The sequence below is a fragment of the Xyrauchen texanus genome, chromosome 46, assembly GCF_025860055.1.
Source record: "Xyrauchen texanus isolate HMW12.3.18 chromosome 46, RBS_HiC_50CHRs, whole genome shotgun sequence".
Taxonomy (NCBI): Eukaryota; Metazoa; Chordata; class Actinopteri; order Cypriniformes; family Catostomidae; genus Xyrauchen; species Xyrauchen texanus.
In genome coordinates, this window is record NC_068321.1 from 23,679,686 (window position 1) to 23,707,395 (window position 27,710).

The 27,710-nt window shown below is 37.1% G+C and overlaps 1 protein-coding gene across 2 annotated transcripts in view; it reads right to left on the minus strand.

Annotated features, from left to right (window-relative positions):
• Positions 1–27,710, minus strand: part of LOC127638078 (plexin-B2-like) — a 186,059-nt gene that overhangs the window by 23,226 nt on the left and 135,123 nt on the right. For both annotated transcript variants that reach the window (XM_052119415.1, XM_052119416.1), the window contains 16 exons: positions 27,224–27,412; positions 22,645–22,770; positions 21,005–21,105; positions 19,735–19,861; positions 18,215–18,371; positions 16,475–16,586; positions 15,911–16,022; positions 12,376–12,477; positions 10,897–10,989; positions 9,812–9,899; positions 9,312–9,475; positions 6,855–7,003; positions 3,729–3,840; positions 3,003–3,139; positions 2,700–2,882; positions 837–948 (listed from right to left, as the gene is read on the minus strand). In XM_052119415.1, the coding sequence (XP_051975375.1) occupies positions 837–948; positions 2,700–2,882; positions 3,003–3,139; positions 3,729–3,840; positions 6,855–7,003; positions 9,312–9,475; positions 9,812–9,899; positions 10,897–10,989; positions 12,376–12,477; positions 15,911–16,022; positions 16,475–16,586; positions 18,215–18,371; positions 19,735–19,861; positions 21,005–21,105; positions 22,645–22,770; positions 27,224–27,412 (2,064 nt within the window). The remainder of the gene's footprint in view (positions 1–836; positions 949–2,699; positions 2,883–3,002; positions 3,140–3,728; positions 3,841–6,854; positions 7,004–9,311; positions 9,476–9,811; positions 9,900–10,896; positions 10,990–12,375; positions 12,478–15,910; positions 16,023–16,474; positions 16,587–18,214; positions 18,372–19,734; positions 19,862–21,004; positions 21,106–22,644; positions 22,771–27,223; positions 27,413–27,710) is intronic.

Below are 27,710 nucleotides of genomic sequence, written 5' to 3' on the forward strand. Positions count from 1 at the left end.
AACATAAGTGCAAATGAGATTTGCGAGCTCTTGCAAAAGGGAAAACCATCAGTGAACAATGACTTTTTTACAGTTTTTGGTGGAAAATGTAGTTTGAATTGTGGTCTGATCCTCTCATATGGCTTCAGAAGACTTGGAATATAGCGTACAGGTCATTTGGACTACTTTTACTTTGCTTTTTAATCCTTTTCGGAGCATGGCAGTAATAGTCAAAATCCACTTGCATTGTATAGAAAAGAGCAGCTCGGACACTCTGCAAAACATCTCCTTTTGTGTTCCACAAATTGGGGTTGGAATAACATCAAGGGTGAGTAACTGATAACAACAGTTTTATTTCTGGGTGAACTATCTCTTTAAAGAAACCACATTTCCTCAGTTATCTGTCTCTTCATTTCCCAGAAGCACCAAACGAGCAGCACATGGGCCAAAAGCCCTCAGAAAGCAAAAACTGTGGAGTAACAGAGACTTGTACTGGGGGAATCTATTGATATTCTGAGGGGGAGCAGCACAAGTCTAAATGTGGGGGTGGTAAAACCGAGAGATAGACGGATAGAACAATAGATAGCCAGAGGTCTGGAGAAATAGAGATATGGAGTAGAAAAGCTTCACTTCAGATAAGAAAGATGATTTTAAACATTCATCAAGTTTTTTGTAAGATAAACATTTGTCTTGTCCATGAAGCCTCAGAACAGAGCAGCTGTCGCCCCCATCAAGTCATTTCAATCAGATCTGAGGGAGTCATTGAAGATGAAAATCCAACAGCGAGTAAAATAGAAGAAAAGCAAAACAAACAGGAGCGAGGTTTCTCTCGAGAGCTTCTGTTTGGGTTCTCATACCTCAACTGGGGCGGTCTGTCCGGACCATTCTCCTGCAGACGCCACAATCCTGATAGTAGCCTTTTGGACCAGGTCAAATCCAGAACCGACCACCATGATTTTTCTGCCACCACTGAAAACATACACCAAGTCATTACACACTAACCATTTATGAGATAACACAGTTTATGATCATATACATCCACATTTTGACCTCAAATGAAATGACTGTAGTACATAATAAATGTAAAAATGTATTTTCATAAAGTAATTTATAAACAAATGTAATTAAAATAAAAAATAAACACAAAATTATATATTATAATTAAAAAAACAGATCAATAAAAATAATGTAATTCTATCCAAAAAATAAATATGATTTTGAAATTATAATAAATAAATAAATTATATATTAACAAATTAAAATAAAAACAAAATACATCAACAAAAATAAAATTAATCATTTAATTCTATTTAAAAATACAATTATAAAATGTTGTACTGTGGCAATATATGTCCCTGGTCTTGCATACGATTCATCAGTGCATATTATTTTTAAGAATAAATAAATAAATAAACTTGTAATGTTTGAAATTGGGAAACCCTGCAGTGACAGCGGAGGCCACTAAAACACGACATACGAACAATGCAATATTACAAAAAACAAATACGATTAAAATATGAACAAAACACTCAAAAAATTGAACTGAACAGAACTCAATCGACAACTCAAACCTTCCTCCTGGTCCGCATCCACTTAAACTGTGTGTAATCAAACGCATCAAGGGAGACGGATGCTGAGGGGATTGTCATTAGATTTTGCGTCTTTGCCCCGGACAGACGACTTCTCGAGGCAGTTTTAATTTGGTTCTGGAGGCTGAACCCAGGGTCAAGCGCCACATCGCCCTCCACATGACAAGAGTTGCAGAAAGCGTCACAGAGGGGCGATTTTACCAGTTTGCCACGTAAAAAAGCGGGAGGTAAATAAACATTGAAAACATGTATTAGGAAGATAAAAAAAGCTTGCAGTTGTTTTGATAGCGAAAGTAATAAAAGGATTTGTTTATGTTCAGTTCCAAGTGTTTTCATGGTGAATTTAAATGAGTTCAATAACAGGGGTCTCTGATATTCGTAAACGATAAGGTAATATTTATTTAAAATACATTTTGAGACATATAATGTCTCTTCACAAATCTGGACAGTTTTTAAATATTTCTTGTTGCTTAGTTCTCTCAAAGACATTATTGGTGAAGCAAAAAGACTTTGGTGAGACGTCACTTCATAAACGTCAATGTATTCTGCAGCGCTGACGCGAGTCATGTGATGACCATTTACACGTATAAATATCACTCAATCTGAACAATCACAAAAGTGACCGATTATGGTTTAAAAATGGCGAATTTCTCCGAAAGGTGAAGAGATTGGATCCCTTAAATTATTATTCTAATTTTTTTTCATGCATTTATTTATTTTGATCATTTTCCGCGGCACGCACAGTGGTTGGGAAACACTGGTATATATATATATATATACACACATTTATAATCTTACTTCAAGATAGAATCAAATTGACTTTCTCCATCTCTGAAACAACTTCTTACCTCTGCAGATGTAACCAATGCTGTGTGGGCGGGGAAAACTACTATTGACCAATTATATTACAGCCCAAAATCTGCAATCCAATCAAATCCTGATAAATAACACCAAGTCCCATCCTACATTATTTTCCTCTAAATATTCAGTTTCACTCTAAAATTCAACACATTAGATCCCATCTCGTCTGATTTTCTGCACAGTATTACTCCTTTGCTCTCCAAATCATGATCTGTGAAATTACAGTGTTTTGTGTTTTTGTTCGATCTCTTTTGGCCAGGTAGAACTGACCAGATGAAGCTGTTCCTGGGCTGATGGTCGGACACAGATGGGTTGTTGGAGAACTGAAAGGCCGTATGGACATCAGTCGAGGTGTATCTGCCGTAATTAACCCTAACGGTGAGGCGAGCTGAGGGAACCGTATCGCCCAGATACCCCTCCAATTTACAGGTGATCTGAACTCCAAACGTCTCGCTGACAGAGAGAGAAAATTAAGAGTTAACCAAACAAATGCAAGATCTGGGAATTAAAAAGTCCCTATACTGTTATCACATAACAGAAACCACATTTCTAATGATGCCATACTGCACTTACACTCTGCAGGCCACGTCGCCCACAGTGATGTGAAGATCATCTTTAGAAGCTGTGTTCAGACCCATCCCTGTGATGGTGAGGACTGTTCCACCCACTTTAGGACCCCGATTAGGGGACACGGTCTTTGCTATAGGGTCCTAATGAGACAAATATCATCTTGAGAATATGGTTTACAAAGACTACAGAATAGAACATTGAGAGCACGGTTTGTTAAAAAGAAGAACAGTTTACAAATCTGTGAGTATGGATTGCAAAACCGCAAGCATGGATTAGCGGTTCTTGTTTTTTTCTCCTTACATGTCCCCTGAGGGGCTCCGTAATATAGTAATGATGGGCGCAACATCTGCAAAAACCCTGCCGTGATGGACACATTGTGGACATTACCGTCTTTTCGTAATGATTACATAATCCCAGGAAAAGCATCTTCACGCTGTCCGAGACACGTCAATCTGCTGAACAAAATCTCACCCTCAGCATTTCCCTGAGGGCGTGAAAGAGACGCCTCATAATTATTATCACTGCGCATCACCGCAGGGTGACCAGTGACTGTGTAAAAAACTGTGACAAACCGGCTCATAAATGCATACCGAAACCAGAGAGCTCACGTTGACTTATACAAACTGAACATTTACAAAACCCTCCAGATGTGATCTCAAATAGAGTTTCACAGAACGAGTTCGTGTGTGTGTGGTGCGTGCTGCGTAACGCAGGTACATCGTGACTCACCCTGTAGGTGAACTGGACATGTTTTCCGGACACCCCTTTTTTTCCATTGCCCACCTCTATCTCCACTTCACCAGATTTGTAAAGATTCGCCGGACCAATTTCGCACACCACACTGTAAGACAAAATGAAGAAAAAGAGGTTTAATTAACAGATAAAGCTGATGTAATTTTATTCAATGTAAGTTGAATAAAGTTTGTGTCATATCCATATCACAAGCACTTTGGACATTTAATCATATTCAGGATATGAATTATAGATATCTACAATTTAATTTTCTGTAGTTAACCTCTTCAACTCTTTGGGGCTGCCGCCTGCAACTTTTCACACTGAAATGTTAAAGCTCACCAATTGCATGTGGAGTTATAGCCAAAAATGTGTCTACTTTTTTCAGACCCCCATTCTTTCTCTTTTAATTATTCATAAATAACATTGTATAAATGTACAATGTTATGCTAAATAGGTTAAAAAGAATAATAATTGTCTGTAAACTTAACTTTGTAAGCCCTAACAGATGTGTTCGTCCATAGACATTCAGTCTAATTTTCACTTCATGCACCCCCCCAACTGTTTCATTGAATATCTCGGCCTCTGAGTGGACTAGAAGCTCAATCGAAGTGTCATTAGAAAGCTGGGATCCTGTATGATGACGATATATAACATTTTATCATCAACAGTCAATAATGTATACTTCCGATGATTTGTTTAGCATGCTTTTCCAGCGGGACCACATATTTTGTTTTGGACATCTAAGATAGAACAATGGATATTCACACACAAGCTCACAGACAAGTAAACAATTGCTAATTTTAACGTAAAAGTGGATATGACGTTTTAGCTATTTGGAGTTTACAGCAGCAATGATTGGACCATAAAAGAGACATTTTTACAGATATCATATTTCACTATTTGTGATTCTTATGAAAATCTTTTGAACTGTGGTATTGGGGTAACAAAATAAACTGTGCTGCTTTCATTTGATATATGATTTTTCTATTTAAGTGCTATTTGAAAGACTTTTATTTTCATAGTAATATTTCTACCACATGACCTCTTGGTGGTGCTGATTTGTGATGTGAATGTTTTCAGGCCTTGTTTTGTTATTTAACATAAACGCTGAAGTGATGTTTACTAAGGAAACGTTCAGATTCTAAGCTTTCAAACGATGACTGTATTTGGAAACATTTTAAGCGCAAATGTTTTTAGCGACATATCTCCCCCTTTTAACCTGTTGATACGCATTAGTTCGCACTCGTGATGACGTCACTCTGTTTACATTTAATATATAATTTACCATCTACAAATGTAATTAATGTTAACAAATTATACATCTTTTCAAAGGTCTAAGGGTTCAGCATTGATATCCGATCTCTGTTTCATGATAGCAATGATCCAGTAACAGCAATTGAGTTATTTGTGCAGGAGTACAAATGAAAACATACAATATCAAAACGGGACTTTTATTATGAAAACATGATCGCCAGATGAATCCAGTTCACCACACTTGGGTCAAATGTCCATGGCAAGCGTTCATTGTATAACATCCAATAGCACTTTATGTTCATAAAAGTGATAAATCTGAGAAATATTGATATGTTCTTCAATGTTTACATGAGATCTCGCCTGGAAGAATTACCCTTCGTCATCGTTCTTCAACAAATGGCAATCTGAGCAGCATTCATGTTGTAAAACTGTATATGATCTTATATATTAGAGTCTTATAAAGAAAACGAGCCCATCTCCAAAGTCTATTTTAAAAAAATGCAGTGTAGTTTCATTCATAATAGTCAAGCAGTGCTGTCAGAGATTGTGTTGACTTTGAGAGGCGGAGACTCAATTGTACTCTGTATGTTTCCAGCGATTTTACAGAGAAAAAAGCTTGTAGGAACCTCAATTTTTGTTAGATCATCTTCAAATTTGAAACATAACTTCTGGGTTGTCTTGGCACTTTTATTATTGTTTTTTTTTATTTATTATAAAAACATGTTCAACACAAAATATTTACATTACTATAAACTTCATAGTTTTCAAACTTTAAAAAAAAATAACAAAATATATAAATTCTGAAACTTGGGGAAAAAAAACTTTCTCCACGACTTTTTCCACAGACGTAGTCCCACATGCCCCAAAAAAATCAGTGTTGGACAGATGCTGCTAATTAACAAAAATCCCACAGATTCCAGATACATTACATCCAAATCGGCCGACTTGGAAAACAAATCTTCTGCTACCCCCAAAACCTGCAACTCCACCTCCTCTGACAGATCATCCCGACGGTGATCTCAGTGAGAGCTTATTTACCGTTCTGAAGCCAAACGCTCCCGTTTCCACTGAAAGATCCTTCTCAAACTCGGCCAAGCCTGACATCAGCTTTGACAAAACCAAAAACTTCTTTGGCACTAAATACACTAACTTTGTTCTACTGAAGGAAACACAGAAAAACTCTTACATATACATACTTTGGGGCAAATCCACTAAACTTTTCCTCCACTTTTGTGCACTGTATTTCAGTCATGTGCGTCTTATTCCATGCGATCCAATTTATCCAGGTGCTATCTGCGCTGGTATTGCACTGGGCCGTGAGTATTTAAATTAGGTCACTGTCAATAATTTCATTCATTTCAAGAATTCAGTCAATTCTTTAAATTAAAATGGTTTGTTTGAGTTATAATTAATTATGTGAATATATAATAATTAATTATGTGAATGAGAAACTAAAACAACGTAATGGGCAAATAAAGGCACATTTATTACATTTTACGTGAATTCCCCCATAATATTTTATTCATATACCGAGAGTCACAAGCATAATTTAAAGTCTTTAGCGGAACATCTAAAATACATTATTGGGATCATTCCTGTGGGCATTTTTAGGTGTACTGATCTCAGGGTAATGATTTTTAAATTAAGCTTTGAATGAACCAGATCTCTCAAACAGGCCATCCATTGAAAATCAGGTCGTTTGATACCACAGACATCTGCAAACTCACAAGTCCAGCAGGAATTTGATTTCATAAGAGATCTCGTTCAATACTCGATCCATTTTAATAGCAAGTCATTTCAGAGTGTGCTACACAAAGACAGACAGGAGTAAAACAAGTTAAAAACATGAACTTTTATAGATGTTACCTGGTTGAGACGGAGTACCGTTCCCCCAGGTGTCTGCACGGCACACCGGCTACCGTGATGTTTCTAATGTCCCCTCTCTGAATTCCCAGGTTCGAGCCCTTAATAGTGACAGCAATTCCCCCTTTCAGCGGCCCGTATCTCGGCGTGATCTGGAATAAATTAGAATCTTAGACCTTAATAACAGACAGCTCTGAATAAAGACCATACAGAGATGAGCTGAGATAAGCAATGTGACTATTAAACAGTAATAGTAACAGTAAAAGGTGAATTTCCAGTGAGTTACGAACAAAATGAGAGAATGTAGTCTCAGCAGTAATTCAGCCATTCAATAAGAACATGACCTTAGATTTCTATTGATTTTTTAAATGAAATCTCAAAGTTACAAATGTGGAATGGGGGAGAGTGGGAGAGAGAGAAATGAGCTAGAACTTTCTGAGCTATGTGAATTGGAACTGGCAGCATTCACCAAAGCAGAGTGTTTGGAGTGTAGAGGATTGTGTGCTTTAAATCTCTTAAAATCCTGCTAAAAAGACCAGCTTAGACCAGAATGATTTTTCATGTTGTTTCAGGCTGGTTTATGCCGGTTAGTGCTGGTGCAGCTTGAGGACCATCATAACCATTCTGTTCACCAGCAAAACTTTGAGAGTGAAACTGGTTGACCAGGAAAGTCTTTTATGTGAAGATCCATCAAACCAGCACACTAACATCACATACTGGAGACCAGCATTCAAAACGTAACATATGCTGGTGGTTTGTTCAGCAGGGTATGTATTGAGGATCATGTAGAGTGTTTTGAGAAATGAGGATTAAGTGTGTTTTGAGGATTGAGTATTGACCCTGTAAGGAAACTTTAGCGGGGTACATTTCTGGGAGACCACAGCAAATATTAATTTAGTTTCCTCATTTGCTCCAACAGCAAAAGAAGAAATCCACCGTTACATTTTCATGACTTTCCAAAAGAGGAAAAACTAGAGAGCAGTGGATTATTGCAGTCAGAAGAGTAAAAAAGAAATGGGCAAATTTCACTTCCTCAATAGCTGTATTTGGTACACCACTGCAGCAGTGTTGGTATTTTTTCTAGTGTATAATTTATGTTTTCCATTAATACCAGGGTAATAAAACACAAAGAATAATGTTAGAAATTTGCATTAAATAATTATTATAAAAATGTTTTATTGATTTATGCTGCTAAATTAAGGCAGAAATGCATCATCACAGTCTTTGAAAGGGTACATAGGAAGTGCTTTGAGTATCTTATGTGTTGTGAGTATTAAGGACTGTGTGTGTACTTTGAGTTACATAAATAAATTGTGTTTTAAGTATTGTAAATTAAAAGTGTGAGTGTGTAAAGTAACATGAGTATTTACTGTTTTGAGTATTGAAAGAGTAATGTGAGTGTTATGAGTACTGTGAGCATTGAGTATTGTTAGTGAGTATTGTTTTGAGGACAATAAGTGAGAATTGTGAGTGTTTGGAGTATCACAAGTGAGTATTGTGAATGAATACTGTGAGTGTTGAGTATTAAGATTTGAGCATTGTGAGTGATTTGAGTATCAGAAGAGAGTGGTTTGAGGATTGTGAGGTTTGCGAGTGCTTGAGTATAGTAAGTGAATATTAAGAGTGTATTAAGTATTGTAAGTGGGTATTGTTTTTTGACTATTGTGATTGTTTTAAGTATCAAAAGTGAGTACTGTTAGTGTTTTGAGTATCACAAGTGAGTATTGTGAGTGTTTGGAGTATCACAAGTAGTGTGGAGTACACAAAACACTCAAAACAGTCACTTACGATACTCCAAACACTCACAATACTCACTTGTGATACTCCTAACAGTCACTTACGATACTCAAGACACTCACAATACTCACTTGTGATACTCATAACAGTCACTTACGATACTCAAAACACTCACAATACTCACTTGTGATACTCAAAACACTCACAACAGTCACTTACCACACTTGAGTGTTTGGAGTATCACAAGTGATTATTGTGAGTGTTTTGAATATCGTACGTGACTGTTGTGAGTGTTTTGCATATCACAAGTGAGTATTGTAAGTGTTTTGAGAACCATAAGGGACTTTTTTGTCCAAGTATTGTGAGTGTTGTTGATATTGTGGGGATTGTGAGTATATTGAGTCTCAAAAAGTGAGTACTGTGAGTATGTGTCAATTGTTAGTGTTTTGAGTATCACAAGTGAGTATTTTTGAGTATTATGAGTATTGTGAGTGTTTTAAGTTTCGTAAGTGACTACTGTGATTGTTTTGAGTAATACAAGTGAGTATAGAGTATTATGAGTATTGTGAATTTGTGAGTATCGTAAGTGACTATTGTGTGTTTTGAGTATTGAGGTCTGAGAATGTTTTGAGTGTTTTCAATTTATTAATTACACTATTTAAATCATGTCTGTCCCTCAACACGATGAATCCTTGGACATTGTGTGTAGCAGTAAAGACTCACGTCAGTGATCTGAGGGTCGGGACACTCCACTGGCTCTTTAGAAGCACAGAGCTGGTCATACACACAGGAGCTGGTCTGTTTGCACCAAACACACTGGTATTTGAGGTCAGCGTTTTTACACAGGCTGCAGTCTTCACGTCCCAGAGAGCAGTCATAAAGGGTGACTGAAACAGAGAATAAATTAAGTAAGCATCTAAAAGGAGATAATAAAACTGCTAAAACCAGCCTAAACTAGCTAATTGGTCTTAGCTGGTTTAAGCTGGCATGACACTTCTGCTGGTCTAGCTGGCCATCCACAATGGCCAAGTTGGTCTAGCTAGACTCTAGGCCTGACAAACTGACAATTGCCCAAAACCCCTTAAAACCACCAAAAAAAAAAAAAAAACAGCCTGACTGATCAGCTAAGACCAGCAAACAACTTTAGGCTAATTTAAGCTGTACCCCCACCCCCCACAAAAAAAAAAGAATAACAAAATCTCAAAGCCAGTAAGAGTGATTACCATTAAGACTGCTGTCTATCTTCTTTCCGGTATATTTATCCCGTACATGGAACAGAACGCTGGTCTCGTGAGCTTTATCAAAGGAAAACTAGAAAAGAGAGACCAGAGAATGAGTCAGATGTGCTTTCAAGAGTGTCTCATTTGAACAAGAGCTTGTGTTAGGTGAAAATATTCCGCTCCGTATCTGCAGGCAGTTTGGCAGGAATTCAGACGCAGCTGAACAGAACCAGTGTTTTTTCCCTTGCTACACCTACAATTCTCTTCTCCATATTAAGTCTCCAGAAACCTGCCTCAAGAATTCAGTAGTGGTTCTCAAACTTTCAGGCGGTAGACCCCTTCAACAGTAAAACAAATATAGTGGATCACCTTACACCACATATCTGGCGGATGCCGCCAACTACCTCAAAACAATTATCTACAGTTTTTAGTACAGTACAAACTTCCTTTAGTTTTCAGCCTATTATTGACATTGCCTCATTTTTACCAATCCATAATTCTGACAGACTGATTTGCTCTTATTTTACTGACGTCAACTAGACTGCTATGTTTACCCAATGACCCTGAAGTAGCTAACAGTTCACTAGCTAAGAAATGGAACCAAACTCCTATGTACACTGACCCAAAGCTGTTATAGGTTTGAGGTTCCCATAGTTAAGCTACTGTAAGAGACACAATGGAAACAATATAAAAAATGTATATTCAAAGAATCAGTTAATTCATTGCTACGAGTTAAGCAGTCGATTTGTTTAATATTGGTGTTTTTATTTATTTATTTAGGTCTGTTTTTAAAATCAGCCAACTGACTATGGTACACCGAATGGACCTCGGAACAGAATCTTTTAACCTCTGACCTAGAGGGACTGGATAAGAATTCAAGATGGAGATTTACCAACAGGGGGAGCTATAATCCAGAACTCCTAGGCAAACTATGGTAAATGTAGGGGTCGCTTCTATTGGCCATTGGTTACGAGTCATTTAGCAAGCCTTTTACCCTAAAAGATTTATAGTGCTGTAACTACAGCACTCCCTTGGGCAACGTGCAGATAAAGAGAGTGATTCAGAACAGGAGTGTATGCGTAACTAACCTCATATCCACTAAAAGAGTAGAAGGGCCCCGGTTCTGTCTTCACATCTTCCTCAAACTTCGTCAGCTCGGTTCCGATGGTGAAATCGCGGCCCTGAAGTGTCACAAATAAAACAAAACTTCAACAGTCACAACACATCAGTTTTTTGCCACTTTGATTGATGGGAGATCAAATCTACAGTAGAGAGAAGACAAGAAATAATGGGAGAGAAGGAAAAAGTTTGGGAAACTGCTCGAGCTAGATTCTAACTTAATCTTTCAAGATAAGCACCACTGCTGAATGTGTCAGAGCATGTGCATTAACCACTAGGAAATGATGGGATAAACGTCTGGTCACATACCTTTGCACGGTGAAATTCCGTGGGCGAAGAAGGCACGGGCGGCTGTTGAGCGTGTGTGAAACCAGCAAAAAACTATATAAAAAACGACAGTACTTTATACTCTGGGAGAGTTAAGCCAACTCTCCCAGAGTATAAATTGTAGCATTAAAAAGAGGCTGCTTGGCAGTTCATTTTTTGCTGGTTTCACACACGCTCAATATCCACCCATGCCTTCTTCACCAGCGGAATTTCCCTGGGCAACGGTAAATGTGACCGTGTTTTCGCCACCGCAAGTCTATCACCCAAAATGAACGATTGCATGGATTCCCATCAAAATTACTGTATTTCACCCTCAGAATTTTGCTGTGCAAAGGTAAATGTCACCGTGCCTTAAGAGGGGGAAATGTGTTTTGGGAAATGACATGAGTCGGACACAAACTTGTGTTATCCAACTGAGCATAATGTTTTAAAGCAAGCGCGCAACCATTAGGAAAAATGGGACAAGGAGGTCAAGAAATGAAAGCTGGATTCAAACGCACGTCACCAAGATGAGAGGCAAGGCTCAACATTTCAGAGCAGCTAACCACTAAGCCATGGCTCCAAAAATTGATTTGCAGGTTCAAAAGGAAAATGCAAATTTAGAATGATATAAAAAATTTCAAGAAAAGTGTGAACGTGACAATGGAAGTAAACGGGCCAGTCCATAAACATTAAAAATAGACATTCTTATTCATGCGATTATCTAATCAGCCAATAGTGTGGCAGAAGTGTAATGTATAAAATCATGCAGATACGGGTCAGGAGCTTCAGTTAATGTTCACATCAACCATCAGAATGGGGAAAAAAGTGTGATCTCTGTGATTTTGACCATTGCATGATTGTTGGTGCCAGACAGGCTTCTCTAAGGACGTGCCATTGTACATCGGCATCAGAAGGATGCTTTTGGATTGTCTCACTTTGGTCACGTCGCATCATAAACATACAATTTTTATGTCACTGTGTCAAACCAAATGTAGAAAACTAAGAACACTTAGAAAAACATGAGATATTTCAAGATCAGAATCTTAGATATACCACAATATCCAAAAGCCTACCACTTTAACTCCTAGTCACCTAGAAGAGCGGCATCTATAGTGAAGAGGACAGGATGTTGAACTCACCTTGTATGGGTCCAAATTAATGCCCTCGAAATTGATTCGTGTTTTGTATCCGACCGGAATCAGGACTGGATCTGGATTCTCGAACCGTGGGCAGCTCTTGACCTAGAACACAAGGGAGGATGGAGAGCTCTATAAATTCTGCTGTACAGGAAAGTTGGGCAATCTTTAAATCTAGAGAACTTTTGTACCATCTCCCAAATTCCACTCTAATCTACAGCGATCTAGCGAACGATTCTTTATGTCCAACATAAATTAATGGATGTCCACTGAAACCGAAAAACCCATTAACTACAATGACGTGGATGAACAAAACTGTTTATTTACAGCTGAAATATCATATATCCACTCTGACATTGGCGGCTGTGTCTAATTGCATAATCCATTTTTCCCCTCCGTTTTATTTGTTGAATCAGCTCAAATGTTGCACATTAAAACTGAGTGAGTAAAATGATTAGCTTTGTGTCCAATTAATCTGCCAAGTGTGGCTGTTCCAGGAAGCAGCAAATTGCAAACTTTGTGGGGCCATTTCTGAAATTCAAGGATGCAAACTCATGAGAGGTGAAAAAGATGAGACATAGAAGTCATAGCAAGTGTTCCAGGAGTATATTTTCAGTTATGTGTTTGATGTATTTAAATGTGATGTGTGTGTGTGTGTGTGTGTATGTGTTTCAGCTTATCCCTTAAACTATGGGGTATTTTTGGGCTGCCTCCTGCAATTTTTCACACTAAAATGTAAAAGCTCACCATTCACACATACTGTGTAGTCATGCAAGGTTTTTTTTTTCAGAGAACCCCCCAAATAATAAAAAGAATGATTCATATATCAAATTATTCTCCAAAAAATATATTACATGTGTTAATAATCTTATGATAAACAAAGTTTTTTTGAAAACATTTTTTGTTGTTGTCCTAACTTTGTAAACATGTAATTCTGGTTCTGTTCACTCTACCCCACTTTGAAAAGTCTCATTTTATTCCACTAGATGGCAGCAAGCACTAGAATTTATATTTTTTCTCTCTATCATATTCCATCAAGATACACAGATCTGTTTTCGTCCATAGACATTCAGTCTAATTTTCAGTTCAAGCACTGCCCTTGTTGTTTCATTGAATATCTTGGCTTCTGAGTGGACTACAAGCTCAATCTAAGTTTCATGAGAAAGCTGAGATCCTTTCCTTTGCGATGACATATAACATTTTAGCATCAATAGTTGAAAACATTTTTTTCTGATGATTTGTTTTGTATGCTTTTCCATCTGAATGACATATTTTGTTCTGGACATCTAAGATATAACATTAGATATTCACACAAGCAAGCTCACAGACAAGTAAAAAATCCCTAAGGTAAAAGCAGATAGTAGAAGTTTTTGGCTACTTTGGGCTTACAGCAGCAGTTATTGCTGCATAAAAGAGACTTTTGTATTTGATGACTTCATATTTTACAATGTGATTCTTTTGAAAGTCTTTCTAACTGTGGTATTAGGACAACACAATAAACTGTACAGTCACATTCCGGAGAATGAGAGCCATAAAAATGGACTTTTATTTTTATATAAATATTTCTACCCCACTGTCTCTTGAGGGTTCTAATATTCAACGTGAATGCTTTCAAATGATACCTCGTTTGCGTGACTTATGTGCAGTATACAGACACTTTAACATTTTAAGCATAATATTTTGTGATATAGTGCCCCCCCATTTGGACTCGCCGGCAGTACCATAAAGTTAAAGTGGATTTAAAGTACCAATTTCAAGTGATTTTGATGTTTAATTTTAAAAACTAAAATTTTACTAAACAATTTGGACAATTTTCTAAAAAATAGTTTTTTTGCCGAGAGGATGACTAGTTTGCATCCCTGGAAATTGCTGGCTGTAAGTGGTAGCTTGTTTGGCATGGTTCAAGCTGGTCCAAGCTGATCATTTATAGTCCTTATCTGGTCTAATCTGGTCTAGATAAGCTGGTAAACCTCCTTAAGGCAGCTACTATTTTCCAAAAACCAGCTTGACTGTGTTAAAGAAATAATTCACCCCAAAAATGTTTATTCTGTCATCATTTACTCACCCTCATGTGTTCCAAACCTGAATGAATTTCTTTTTTATTAGTGGAACTTTTGCAGAATATCTACAGTGCTTTTTCATGGGAATTGGCACTGTAGAGCTGAAACAAAAATGCCACAAAAGCACCATAAAAGTAGCCCATATACAAGTGCATCTCAAAAAAGTTTCCGTAATTTAAATCCAAAAGTGGAACTTTCATATATTCTAGATTCATTACACATAAAGTGAACTATTTCAAGCCTTTTTTTAGTTGTAATCTTGATGATTACGTCTTGCAGCTCGTGAAATCAAAAATCCAGTCTCTCAAAATATTAGAATAAATAATTTATAATACAGAAATTTTGACCTTCTGAAAAGTATGTTAATTTATGCACTCAATATTTGGTCGAGGCTCTTTTTGCACAAATTAATGCAAATAATTATTGCTCAGTGGTCCAAAGTCCTCTTTTCAGATGAAAGTACATTTTGCATTTCATTTGGAAATCAAGGTCCCAGAGTCTGGAGGAAGAGTGGAGAGGCACAGAATCCAAGTTGCTTGAAGTCCAGTGTGAAGTTACAACAGTCAGTGATGATTTGGGGTGCCATGTCATCTGCTGGTGTTGGTCCAATGTGTTTTCTCAAGTTGAGTCAATGCAGCCGACCAGGAGATTTTAGGGCACTTCAAGCTTCCATCTGCTGACAAGCTTTATGGAGATGTTGATTTCCTTTTCCAGCAGGACTTGGCACCTGCCCACAGTGCCAAATCTACTAGTAACTGGTTTGCTGACCATGGTATTACTGTGCTTGATTGGTCAGCCAACTCACCTGACCTGAACCCCACAGAGAATGTCTCTCGTATGTTTTTAGAAGACTTCAACAATAGTGCACAAGTCAAATGGACAACATTTTGGTGCATTTCGACTTCCCCAATTCCATTATGATAAACTAAGTCACAAAGTCGCGTAAGTCTGGAACAACATGAGGGTGAGTAAATGATGACTGAATTTATCTTTTTCAGTTTTCTAATGTCATCGTTTCCCCAAAGTATTAAGTTATCGATGCGTCTTCGAAAGCCTCCAAGTCAAGTATTGATGAGAGGTGTAAACATCGCGAAATCGATGCGTTTTCAAACTAGATCGGATTGCTGTGGACGTGGCCCAAGACAGTCAAAATGGTTTTGGGGACATGTATTGGTGGTTGATGTTCCAATGAGGATCTCCAGCTCAGTTAGACCAGCTGAAGACCATTACTGACCAGTTGGGTGACAGTATCAGGTTGATTGGGTCATGAAAACCACTTTTTAGTTAATTTGGTTTACCGTATTAATTAGCATTAGTTGGTCCAACTGGTCTAACAAAGTCCCAGTGCTTGAGAAATTTAATTTAAAAAGAATTTTTTTTTTTTCTTGAAACATAGGGCTGAATGTCGTTCTTCATTAAGTCGAAAATCTTTGTGTGTGTGTTTGTGTGTAAGCCCCGATTAATTCCTTTGTCAGTACCTGTCTGTGTTTGATTATATTGGCCCCAGTTTCTGCATCGTTTAAATCTGTGCAGGTGTGGGCCGCAATGTTCCACTGGCATCCCCAAGTGCTGCTTACACAGGAAGTGCAACTAAGGAGAAACATACAAAGTGATTAAACCAGAGAAATGGCTGCAAACAAGAGAGCTTTCAAATCAGACCTCTATTTAAATTTTTCATCAGTGTGAAAATGTTTGGAGTAAAAGCATATACCCACAGCACACTTCAAATAATAGTCATTTATCAGAAATGTCCCCTGGCTCTTAAAAACACAAGAAGCAGGGGGAAAAAAGAGATGAGAGATCGACTTTCATGTGTGATGAATGGATGAGAAACGAAAGCAATTTCCTGCTCTTGGAAAAAAATAAACGTAAGCAAGTCTCTATAGAAGCAAATTCAATTCCTGCTTCAGTGATGCATTACAATATATGAGTAAACCTCTGTCTCATCGTTACAGATGCTCGTATTCATTATACACACACTGGTGTCAGCACAAAGTGGACGCACACATTCGCTGACAATAGAAGCGAGAGGGCAAACGTACGGCGTATTTTCTGCTTTGCGGACCGCAGCTGCGCAGTTGTAGAACTTGTATTCACTGGACGCGACCTCCACGCTGCCGTTCACGAAGATCTTGACCGGGACGGCCACGGAATCTGTGCACACAGGAAGAGAGAGGGCGAGGAAGAGGTTAGCCAATCAAACAGAGATCATTTACATCTAGGAGTCTTAAAGGGGACACATCATAACATATACTAAGGACGTGTTCATTTGGGTAGGGATGGGAATTGTAAGGATGGATTACGGTTCCATTACGAATTCATTTAGTACTTTTGAGGAAGAAATATTTGGAAATAAGAAATGCAATTCTAATTGGATATACTGACCTGAGCAGTCTGTTATCAGATGATGAGATGATTTCATACTTCAACAGAACTGATTCTTGCAAAAGGTGTTACACAGACTTTTAATGAAGATATTTTATTCAATCATTCATTTTATTAGACATAATAAAATTGCAACTAATTGCGACAAGACTCATAATGTGTAAACTTTTACTACATGTTGTCATATTAACAAGCATTATATAAATACTCTTGGATTCTTGGTTTATTTCAATAAGTACATGATGAAATGAATGACTCGGGATTCACTACGTTTTTGATTCACTAAAAATTACGTGCTCATAAAAGTCATTCTTACGAGAGATAGCGCTGCATGTTTTGCTGTGTAGATTCAAAAGAACCAACTCATAAGAGTCATTCATTTAGGAATCAGTCTACACGGAACGTGCTTTATGTTTCTCGCAGTAGATTCAAATGAACCGGCTCATAAAGAGTCATTCCTTCAGGATTTGGACAACACTGGTTGTGCTGTAGATTCAAAAGAACCGACTTATAGGATTCATTCATTGGGAATCAGACTACACTCGTCGCACTGTATGTTTCTCACTGTAGATTCAAAAGAAAGGACTCATGAGAGTCATTCATTCGAATCGGACAACACTGGTTGCACCGTAGATTCAAAACAAGCAACTCATGGGATTCATTCGTTCGTGAATCAGACTACATTGGTAACGTTGTAGATTCAAAAGAACCGGCTCATAAGAGTAATTAGTTCAGGAATCGGACAACATTGGTTGCGTTGTTGATTCACAAGAACCGATTCATGGGATTAATTCATTCGGGAATCCGACTATGCTGGTCGAACTAAATTTTGCGCTGTAGATTCAAAAGAACGACTCAAGGGATTCATTCATTTGGGAATCAGACTGCACTGGTAGCACTGCATGTTCTGCACAGTAGATTCAAAAGAACCAGCTCATATGAGTCATTCATTTGAATCGGACTACACTAGTCATTCATTCAGGATTTGGACAACATATGTTGTGCTGTAGATTCAAAAGAATCAACTCATGAGAGTCATTCTTTTTGGGAGCAGACTACATTGGTCACGTTGTCAACTCAAATGTACCGGATCATAAGAGTCAATAGTTCAGAAATCAGACTACACTGGTCCTGTTGTATGTTTCGCTGTGTAGATTCAAAAGAACTGGCTAAAAAGAGTAATTTATTTAAATCAGACTATACTGGTCACCCTGTTGATTCAAAACAATGACTAATTAGTCATTCATTCGGGAATCAGACTACATTTGTTGCACTGTAGATTCAAAAGAACCAACTCTAAAAGTGTAGAATATAGCCCCTTTAAACTCCATATCATTCTGTTATATGACTCATTGAGAGAATGGTCACATATCAAATGTCATTTTTTTGAGTCATACCTTGTTGCTCAGGTGTGGGCGGTATGAGATGCTGCTCAGGTAAGCGGCAACTGACTTGTCCATCCACCATCCTGGCGTTACTGTGATAAGAGCCGAAGACGCAGTTGATACGGTCGGAATCTCTGAGGATCGGCAGACCTCGGACGTATATGTCGACCTGTGAGAGATTTTATAAGTTGTGAATATGTGAGAGAAACAAGCAAAAAAATTCTTCAAATTCAATCACCCCAAAAATGAAAAAAAAAAATAAAATAAATGAAACAAACATTTCCTATTTAAAATTTGGTACAAATAAGGTTGTATTTGCTAACATTAGTAAATGCATTAAGTATCATAAACGAACAATGTACAATATAAGTTACAGCATTTATTATACTTGGTTAATATATACAATTGTTCCATTTTAGTTCATAATGCTTTAACTGTTTTCATATGCAACTTTTAGTATTTTTTATTTTATTTTAACCTTGTGAGACCCGCTGTCCACATGCGTGGACGTTGTATTTTGGCTTAGCTTGACACAATTCATAATTCAAATGAATTTAATCTGACTGAATGCTGTCCCCAAGACTCTAGACTGTCATTTAAGGGTTAAAAAAAAGAAAATTGGACTTTCTAAAGCTTAGTGTTATTTAAAATTTCACAAATTAGTCATGCTGTCCACATATGTGGACATCAATTTTTAGGAGAACTATTTGCTCTAGTGTTTGCTTGCTTGTTTATTCATTAGGTGCTACAAGTTACAAATCAAAAAGGGAATAGGAACCTGCACACAGCAGTCACGCTCGGGTCTCAGGAGGTTAAAGTGTTACCAAAATTACATTTTAGGCCTTTTTGACACACATAATGTATACAGACTACAGAGACACAAAAGGAAATCATATGAAGGGAAGGAGGGGTAGAATTTAAACATTTGAAACTTATGTCTCTCGTGTGAACTATACAGCACAACAGAACAAACCTTACGTACATTTTTGCATTTATTGCAAAGACATTAGGTAAGAATTGATTTATGAACGATTTACATAGAAATTGTAAAAAAATTCCCCTGCAGGGAAAATCTATTTGCCAATGGGGTAAGAAAACTAAACCCTTTGTTTTAAAAGTTTATGTCCCTTTGAATTAAAGGTTATTTTTCTTACAACACTGACAAATAGCTAAAGAATAAACTATACATTTCCAATCTGTTCCTAAATAATTGACTGTCATGAGTAATTGCTATTTTATTAAAATATTCTTTAGTGAATATCAACATTTCCTCAAAAAATAAGCTTCAAACATCAGTACACTCATATAATGTAATCTGAGAACTTTCAGACTGTACAACAGTAAAACACAACAGCAGCACCTTTAGAATAGAACTCAAAACACGCCATCAGCGCCCATTGTGTTTTCGCCGTCTGTTCACCAATATGGCCTCATTGTGTGGGAGTCGAGCTTAGCTTTCTCATAATCAGCGCTGAGTGGTCTGGTTTAAAAATAAGACTCTGGTAATTGTGTCCGCGACACTCGGCTAGTACCTGCTGGGACTTCAAGCAGCTGAGATTCGGCGGGTGGAAAGATACGATTTTCACACACTGTTGGTTTGGACTCCACAGCCAACCGTTCTTTTCCTCCGCGCGGCTGCACTCCGATCTCCTAGTACATCTAACACAATCAAAAAAACATATTATTACACTTCTAATGCAATTAAATAAAACACAATATGATTCAACACATATGCTCAGGAAATATACACTCACTGAGCACTTTATTAGGAACACCTGCACACCTACTTATTCATGCGATTATCTAATCAGCCAATCGTGTCTTCAGTGTATAAAAGCATGCAGATACAGATCAGGAGCTTCAGCTAATGTTCACATCAACCATCATAATGGGGAAAATATTTGATCTCAGTGATTTTGACTGTGGCGTGTTTATTGGTGCAAGATGGGCTGTATAATATATATAATAAAATATTTTTATCAGCCAAAAAAATAATACAATAATCATTTAATATGAGCACTGTTTCTTAATGAATATAAAAATGTATATTTATTATTTTACTATGGTAAATGGTCTGCACTTATATAGCGCCTTTTTTAACCTTAGCGGTTATCAAAGTGCTTTACACTGTGTCCCATTCTCACACACACACACACACACACACACACACACACACACACACACACACACACACACACACACACACACACACACACACACACACACACACACACACACACACACACACACAAATGGTGGTAGAGCTGCCATGCAAGGCCCTAGCCTGCCATTGGGAGCAACTTGGGGTTCAGTGTCTTGCCCAAGGACACTTCGGCATGTGGAGTCATGTTGGCCGGGAATCGAACCGCCAACCCTGCGATTAGTGGCCACCTGAGCCACAGCCGCCCCATTTTTATATTTTACTATGGACCCTTGAGGATTTTATACACTGTATATAAAACCATTTCCAAATATTTGAATAAACATTCATTACTGATCTTTAAAACACATAAAACTGACTAATTTAAAAATTAAATACATTTAAGTTACTAAGAAGTGTTACTAAGAATATCTGGCTTTTTATATTAGAGGTCCCTGGATCTGTAAAGTCTGATTTAAATCATAGGAAATAATTGAATTGAACAATTTTCCTTTTTGCCAGTACAAATGGGATCGGGACACAATACATGCTGGATTCAATACGGGACCTCCCACATGACCACAACAACTCAACATGCACTAACCGCTTGGCCACGGCCCTGACAAGCAATATTTCGAAGTATGCCAAAAACATAAATTTACCTTCCCTCCAGGACACACCAGCCACAATATGGATCTCTCTGTGCCACACACGACTGGCAGTCTATCTTCAGATGACAGGCCTGAACGGGCACCTTAGTGATCTACACAACCACAAGAAAAAAGATATACAGATTTAACTGATCTGCCTGTTCTCAGAGTATCACATGCTAGAAACAAAACTAGACTTTATAAGGAAGAGTGAAAGGGGAGGTTCACACAGGACACGTTCTTGTGTCCCATGAGTCTATAATCATGCCTTTTTTTAATCTCCTTTTCTCCCAATTTGGAATGCCCAATTCCCACTACTTAGCAGGTCCTTGCGGTGGCACGGTTATAATCCGGGTGGCGGACGACGAGTCTCAGTTACCTGGATACACCGCATGTGGAGGCTGAAGCTATACTCCGCAGCATCCATGCACAAATCACCACGTGCCCCAATGAGAGCGAACCACATTATAGCGACCACGAGGAGGTTACCCCATGTGACTCTACCCTCCCTAGCAACCGGACCAATTTGGTTGCTTAGGAGACCTGGCTGGAGTCACTCAGCACACCCAGGATTCAAACTCGCGACTCCAGGCACGGTAGTCAGCGTCTTTACTCGCTTTTAGCCGTTCTTAACGCAAGAACTCGTCATGAGTGAACATCTTCTAGTACTGTTAGGGGCCGATTACGCCAAACCAGTTTTTAAGTCCGCCTGTGCTGTTTTAAAATTGTTTATCAATGTAAACAAGCACTAGAGGGACGTTTTTTTCAACATTGCAACTCATCTCGCGCAGGAGCGCTGGGTTATTAAGATGACTTGTCCAGTTAAAATTTACGTAAACCTTTAAAAACGTGTCTTAAGATCCGAGTTCTGTTCTATTGCGCTGCATCCACATTTTTTGCACAAGAACACGTTCGGTCTGAACGATTCCTAAGTCAACTAGACATTTTTAAACTTGACCCGTTTTCTGGTTTCGGTCTCCATAAGAAACAATGCAAAAACTACCAAAACAAGCGCTCAAGACGAAAAACAACCATTTTAAGTGTTAGCTGGGAAAGAAATGTGTTCAGGCTCAACTTGTGTAGTTGTTTACAGTCGTAAAAACTCAAAGTAGTTAATGGTATCAACGTTACTAATCTCAGGCCATCACTTCATGAGTATCTACCATTTTAAACGAAGCACTGTCAAAAATACAGTAATCGCGACTCCTTAAAATATCGGCACTATCCCGAAATAACAGGCTTCCGTTATGAAAAGTGGAACACTTCCGCATTCAGGAAAAAGTTAGATGTAGACCAAAAGAGAAAGCACACATAAGAAAGAAATATATATGGACCAAAGTTGGGAAAGTGTCTGAAGTTTTTCGAGCTGAATTAATTGCAAAGAAACGTGGAGACATTTCAAACCAGTACTGCCTGTAAGTACATTACTTTGAGGTCATGGAAGGTATAGTGCAACACGTACACTATACCTTCAGATTCCATTTAGAAAACAATAAGAAACGTATATTTCATCACCAACTGCAGCTGTAACTGTAAAAGGTGCTAGGACAGTTGCAATTATACGATTCTTGAGGTGAAGGTAAGAATAATCAAACTACAGCTCTTGTTCAAACCCTATGTGTAAAGTCTATGATAAATGACTTCAGCAGTACCTTTTTCTCAGTGGTGATGTACAATTGCGCCTGGGTTTTGTCAAAGAAAAGGTTCTTGTTTACATAGCCGCTGGTTTTGTAGCCGGGTCCGGGGTTGTACGCCTCCGGCTGACTTGACAAATGCACCTGTGTAAGAAAAGAACAATACACATGGAGAAAGTCACAATTAAACAGTCGTGTCTGGGACAGCACACATCTGTCATTTTAATGGACCACACAAAACCCCCACACGGCATACCTTGCACCTGAGCCTCACCTGACAACACTGTGTCAACCCCGAACTAACGGTCTAAAATCTCATGAAAACATATCCAGGTCACCTTTCAACTCTTCACATTTGTATGTGCAATATATGCTTATTCCATATAGTACAGTGTTCATGTACTATGAAGGGCCAAATCGCTCCAAATTAAATCATTAAATAAATATTTTAATAAATCATTAAATACATAGTGAATAAATTAAACGCATTATTGTCTTTCTGGTTAGTTTAGGCGAGCATGTTTCACACCGCAACAGCTGAGACTGACCTTGGTACAATCAAAGATATTTTCTTGACTCTTGCAGATAAAGTTGGTAACTTAAATGTTGACAGTGACTTCATTCTAACCCATATTAAAAATGTAAGGGAGATGTTGGCTGAAATGAATGCTGTCAATGACTGTAACATTGGCTTAGGTGTGTGGACTACTCTTAACACCATTGAACGTATGTCCGACAATTCCTAATTGATTCGCTGCAGTTCTGAGTAGATCTTACAGCCGCTTCATTCATATTTTAGCATGCTCTGTTTCTTCTTTTGCTCAAAGGAGTGCTGATTACACCCACCTGCTTTGACTGGCATGTCAGTGATGCTCTTGCTTAAAGGAAAAAGTTCCCAAAGCAAGCTCTTAAATGCCCTTAAACAGCTATGGTTTAAATTAAACTGATTAAAAGATAGTGCTAAAATGAAATACATTGCAGATTTTATGTACTGATTTAATTAATAAACTTTGTATTTAATTATTTATTTTTAATATGTAATTATTTCTTTGATGCATTTAATTAATTCACTATACATTTGATATTCAAATATATAAATATTTATTTAATGATGCATTTAATTAATTAACTATGTATTTAAACATTTTATTATTTATTTTTAATATGCAATTATTTCTTTAATGATGCATTTAATTAATTCATTTGATAATTTATTCAAATATATAAATATTTATTTAATGATGCATTGAATTAATTAGCTATTTATTTAAATATTTGATTATTTATTTTTAATATGTAATTATTTATTGAATAATGCATTTAATTAATTCACTATGCATTTGATAATTTATTCAAATATATAAATTGAATTAATTAGCTATGTATTTAAATATTTATTTAAATATATAATTATTTATTTAATGAAGCATTTAATTAATTTTATTTAATGATTTATTTTATTATTTTAATATTTTTTTAATTATTTCATTATTTAGTAATTTGCCCTTCCATAACATACATTACATAGTGTACAAAGTCATATGATGTATAAATACATTTAGAATTTAATACAATCAGAATAGTATATCTTTATTCACATTACAGTAATGCGAATTTTAGTATTTAGTATAGCAATGAGAATTTTTAAATTATAATATTATTTTAATGACAATAGAAAACATTTTAGGCTCATTACTGTAATGTGAATCATTATAGGTACTGTAATAATAATGATAATAATAATAATAATAATAATAATAGGAATTATGAGGTATATAAGAAATTACTCTAAAATGTGCATTACAGTAACAATAAAACAAAATCTTAAGTCCTATAATGTATAAATACTGTGCTGGACATATTCCTGACAGGTTTTGTGACATTCACCCACAAGCCACATAATGGCCACAAAATCTATAACTGGCTCCTTTTGTACCAAACTCACAAAACCTCATTTGAGCTTGGGTTTTATCCATCTTTCCCTCAATTTCATCTGTCTATTCAACAAATAATCAGTTCTAACCAAAAACAAAGCATTTTCAGGACATAAGAATTGAATTCAAGTCGTGAAGAGCGCTTCATTATCCCTGATATAACGTCTAACCTGTTTAGTTGACTGGGGTAGCGAGGAGCTTCAGTGACAGTGATATCTCTTTCTTTTTCATCTCTCTGACAGAAATTCACTGATTTCAGCCTCCAATTCCCGTACCTGCCAAACCCTAAACTGCAGCATTGTGACGTGCATGCTAAATCAGGTGTGTGACATCAGATAGCTAGCAGGTCCACTAATTGGTTGTCTCAAATTTCTGGAGATATACATATCCTCAATTTCTTTAACAAGGCCAAACGCTCTTTCCTTTCGCCCTCCTACAGGAATGTCCATTTTTGACTATTTTTATTTGAAAAGTTAGATAAAGAGTTGCTTTCCCTATTTATCTTTACATTCAAAACGCATTCTGTGTTGTTGTTCTTATGTAACTAATTTAGGTCTACATTTCAGTAGCATATAGTAGATAGTAGCAGTTACAGCTGTTTTCAGAATAGAGTAGCTTTTCCAATAACAAGCTAGTTTTTTCAACAAGTAGCAGTGCAGGACACAGCTTTACAGTCACACAAACTAAGGCAGTAATTACACATGCTTTTAACTGTCCTCTTTCTCATATGTAGCGTTGGAAATTTCTATTCATTGATATTAATCAGTTTATTTGCACCGGTTAAAAAATTATTGATTCTCTGCGCAGAAGTCGCTGTGCGTCATTTTGCATATTTTTTATAGCAAAATATTTCATTAAATGCTGCTGTTAATCACTGCGTTTTTGACATTTACTGTACATGTTTAATCCTGTCACCCTATCCGAAAGACATTCCTTAAAAAATTTACATTGTCAAATATTGCTATTCGAGCCAGACAAATACTGCTCTGGGGCCGGTTGCATAAATATAGCCATTAACTTAAGACTGAATCTAACAATTAGTTTGACTAGCTAAACACGCCATAGAAAGCCTGTTGCATAAAACAAGCTCACAGTTGTCTTTAGTAAGACAGCATTGCATTGTGGGAAAAATAAGACACTGAACAGCTTAAAAAAAATGGCCGACAGTGGACGCTCAATACATTTTTTATTCTCTGAGAATATTTGCTTATTAGAGGACTACAGTGCTTCAAAATGTATTTTAATATACACATTTGGTGATTTAACCCAAATAATTAAAAACACAACATTTTGTTACCATTTTTGAAGTCAAAGTCTTCAACCAAGTCTCAACTCAAGCCCCTTTCAGCCCCCACTGGCTCAGCTGACAGTTATTTTCAATGGCAAAATGGAATGTAAACAAAAGTTAGCCTGCGGTGTGCTGTCTTACATTTTGGTATTTAATTAAGTTTTTATGCAACTGACTGAAAAAATTAAGACCAACATTTTAGATGACTAACTAGTAAGACTAGTCTAGAACAGTTTTATGCAACCGGCCCCTGAAGTCCAAAACAAAATATATGTCCAGTAGGACAAGCATGTTAAACAAATCATCTGAAACACATGTTATTGACTATTGGGGATAAACAGTTATAGCACCACAAAGGGGAATATTTCAGCTTTATTTCATGACACCAAGATTGAGTTTATAGTCCACTCAGAGGCCAAGATATTAGATAAAACAGTGGGTGTGGTGCATGAACTGAAAATTAGACTGAATGTCTATGGACGAGCACATCTACTAGGGCTAAAATGTGTTAGAGCGCCATCTACATTTCAGATCGGCATTTTGTGGCAATTTAGAACAAAATAAGACTTTTGGAGGGAGGTGGAGCAAACAGAACCAGAATTATTCGCTTACAATATGCAATCTATTCATCAAAAGATTGTAAGCAAACAGTATTATTTATGAATTATTTGAGGGGGTTTGTGAACAAATTAGACCAATTTTTGAGAATTAGCCCACAGTGTGTGTAAATGGTGAGTTTTTAAATTTGAGTGTGAAAAATTGCAGGCGGTAGCCCAAAAATGCCCCAGAGTTGAAGAGGTTAATACATTTAATTTTAATGGGGCAAATATCTGGCGTTTTTTGAGGGCTCTCGGTGAGAGGCAGTGGAAAGAGAGGTGTAGTGGTTAATATGTGAATACAAGTTAATTTAAATTATATATGAAATTACTCACAAAGCTATAACGATGAGCAACACTATATGGTCACATTTCATCACTTCACATACAAACTACAACGTGTGTCGCCTTGGTAACACTCGTGGTAAGTGTAGTTTTGGGAAATGCATATCAAAAATTTTTTCGCAACGTCACACATAGGGAACATTCTTAAGAGCTAAGATCCATCGAAACTCAGTTCTTGTTATATAAAACACATTACATGCGTCTAGAAGCATACAAAGAAGCGTCTAGTGCAGCTAACTACTGTTCTAAATGAGTAGCTTGACTGTAGTTTAAATACTTTAAATTATGAGTAGCTTATGAATTTTAAAGGAGCTCCTCCACACTGTTACTAATAAACATCGAAGTCTTCAACCTTCCCACATGCCAACGTGATAAAACCTCAATGCTATGGGTTATAGCACACAGTTTTTAGCATTTAGCACAACTGATCTTACCTTGATCACCTCTCCTGCGTTGTGTCCCAGAAACGCAATGGTGTGGTCATTCTCCACAGCTACAGCCACTGCGGTCAACAGGTTCTGCCTGATGAAGACAGGACTGGCCCTCAAGGCAAACTCCTGCCGGCTGGCCAATGGAGACGGGAGAAAATCGGCTCCACACTTATATTGGTACACAATGTCTTTCTGCAGGGTAACAACATTTAAAAAAGAAATGTTTTCCAGTAAAAATGATATAAACATCATTAATATTCAAGTGGTTTTATTGTCTTTTCTCTCCAGCATTGCAACCAAGATAAGTTTACGTGAGAAGCAAAATGGCATAAGCTATTATCACTTGTTTTAAGAGAAATCTAATAAGAAATCTTGACGTTTATCCTAAAAATAAGAATACAATTATTTGGCAATGGGGAAAGTAAAATAAGCTTGTTTTCCCATTGAAATCAATTTATTTTTCTAACCCCATTGGAAAAGAGCTGGTTCT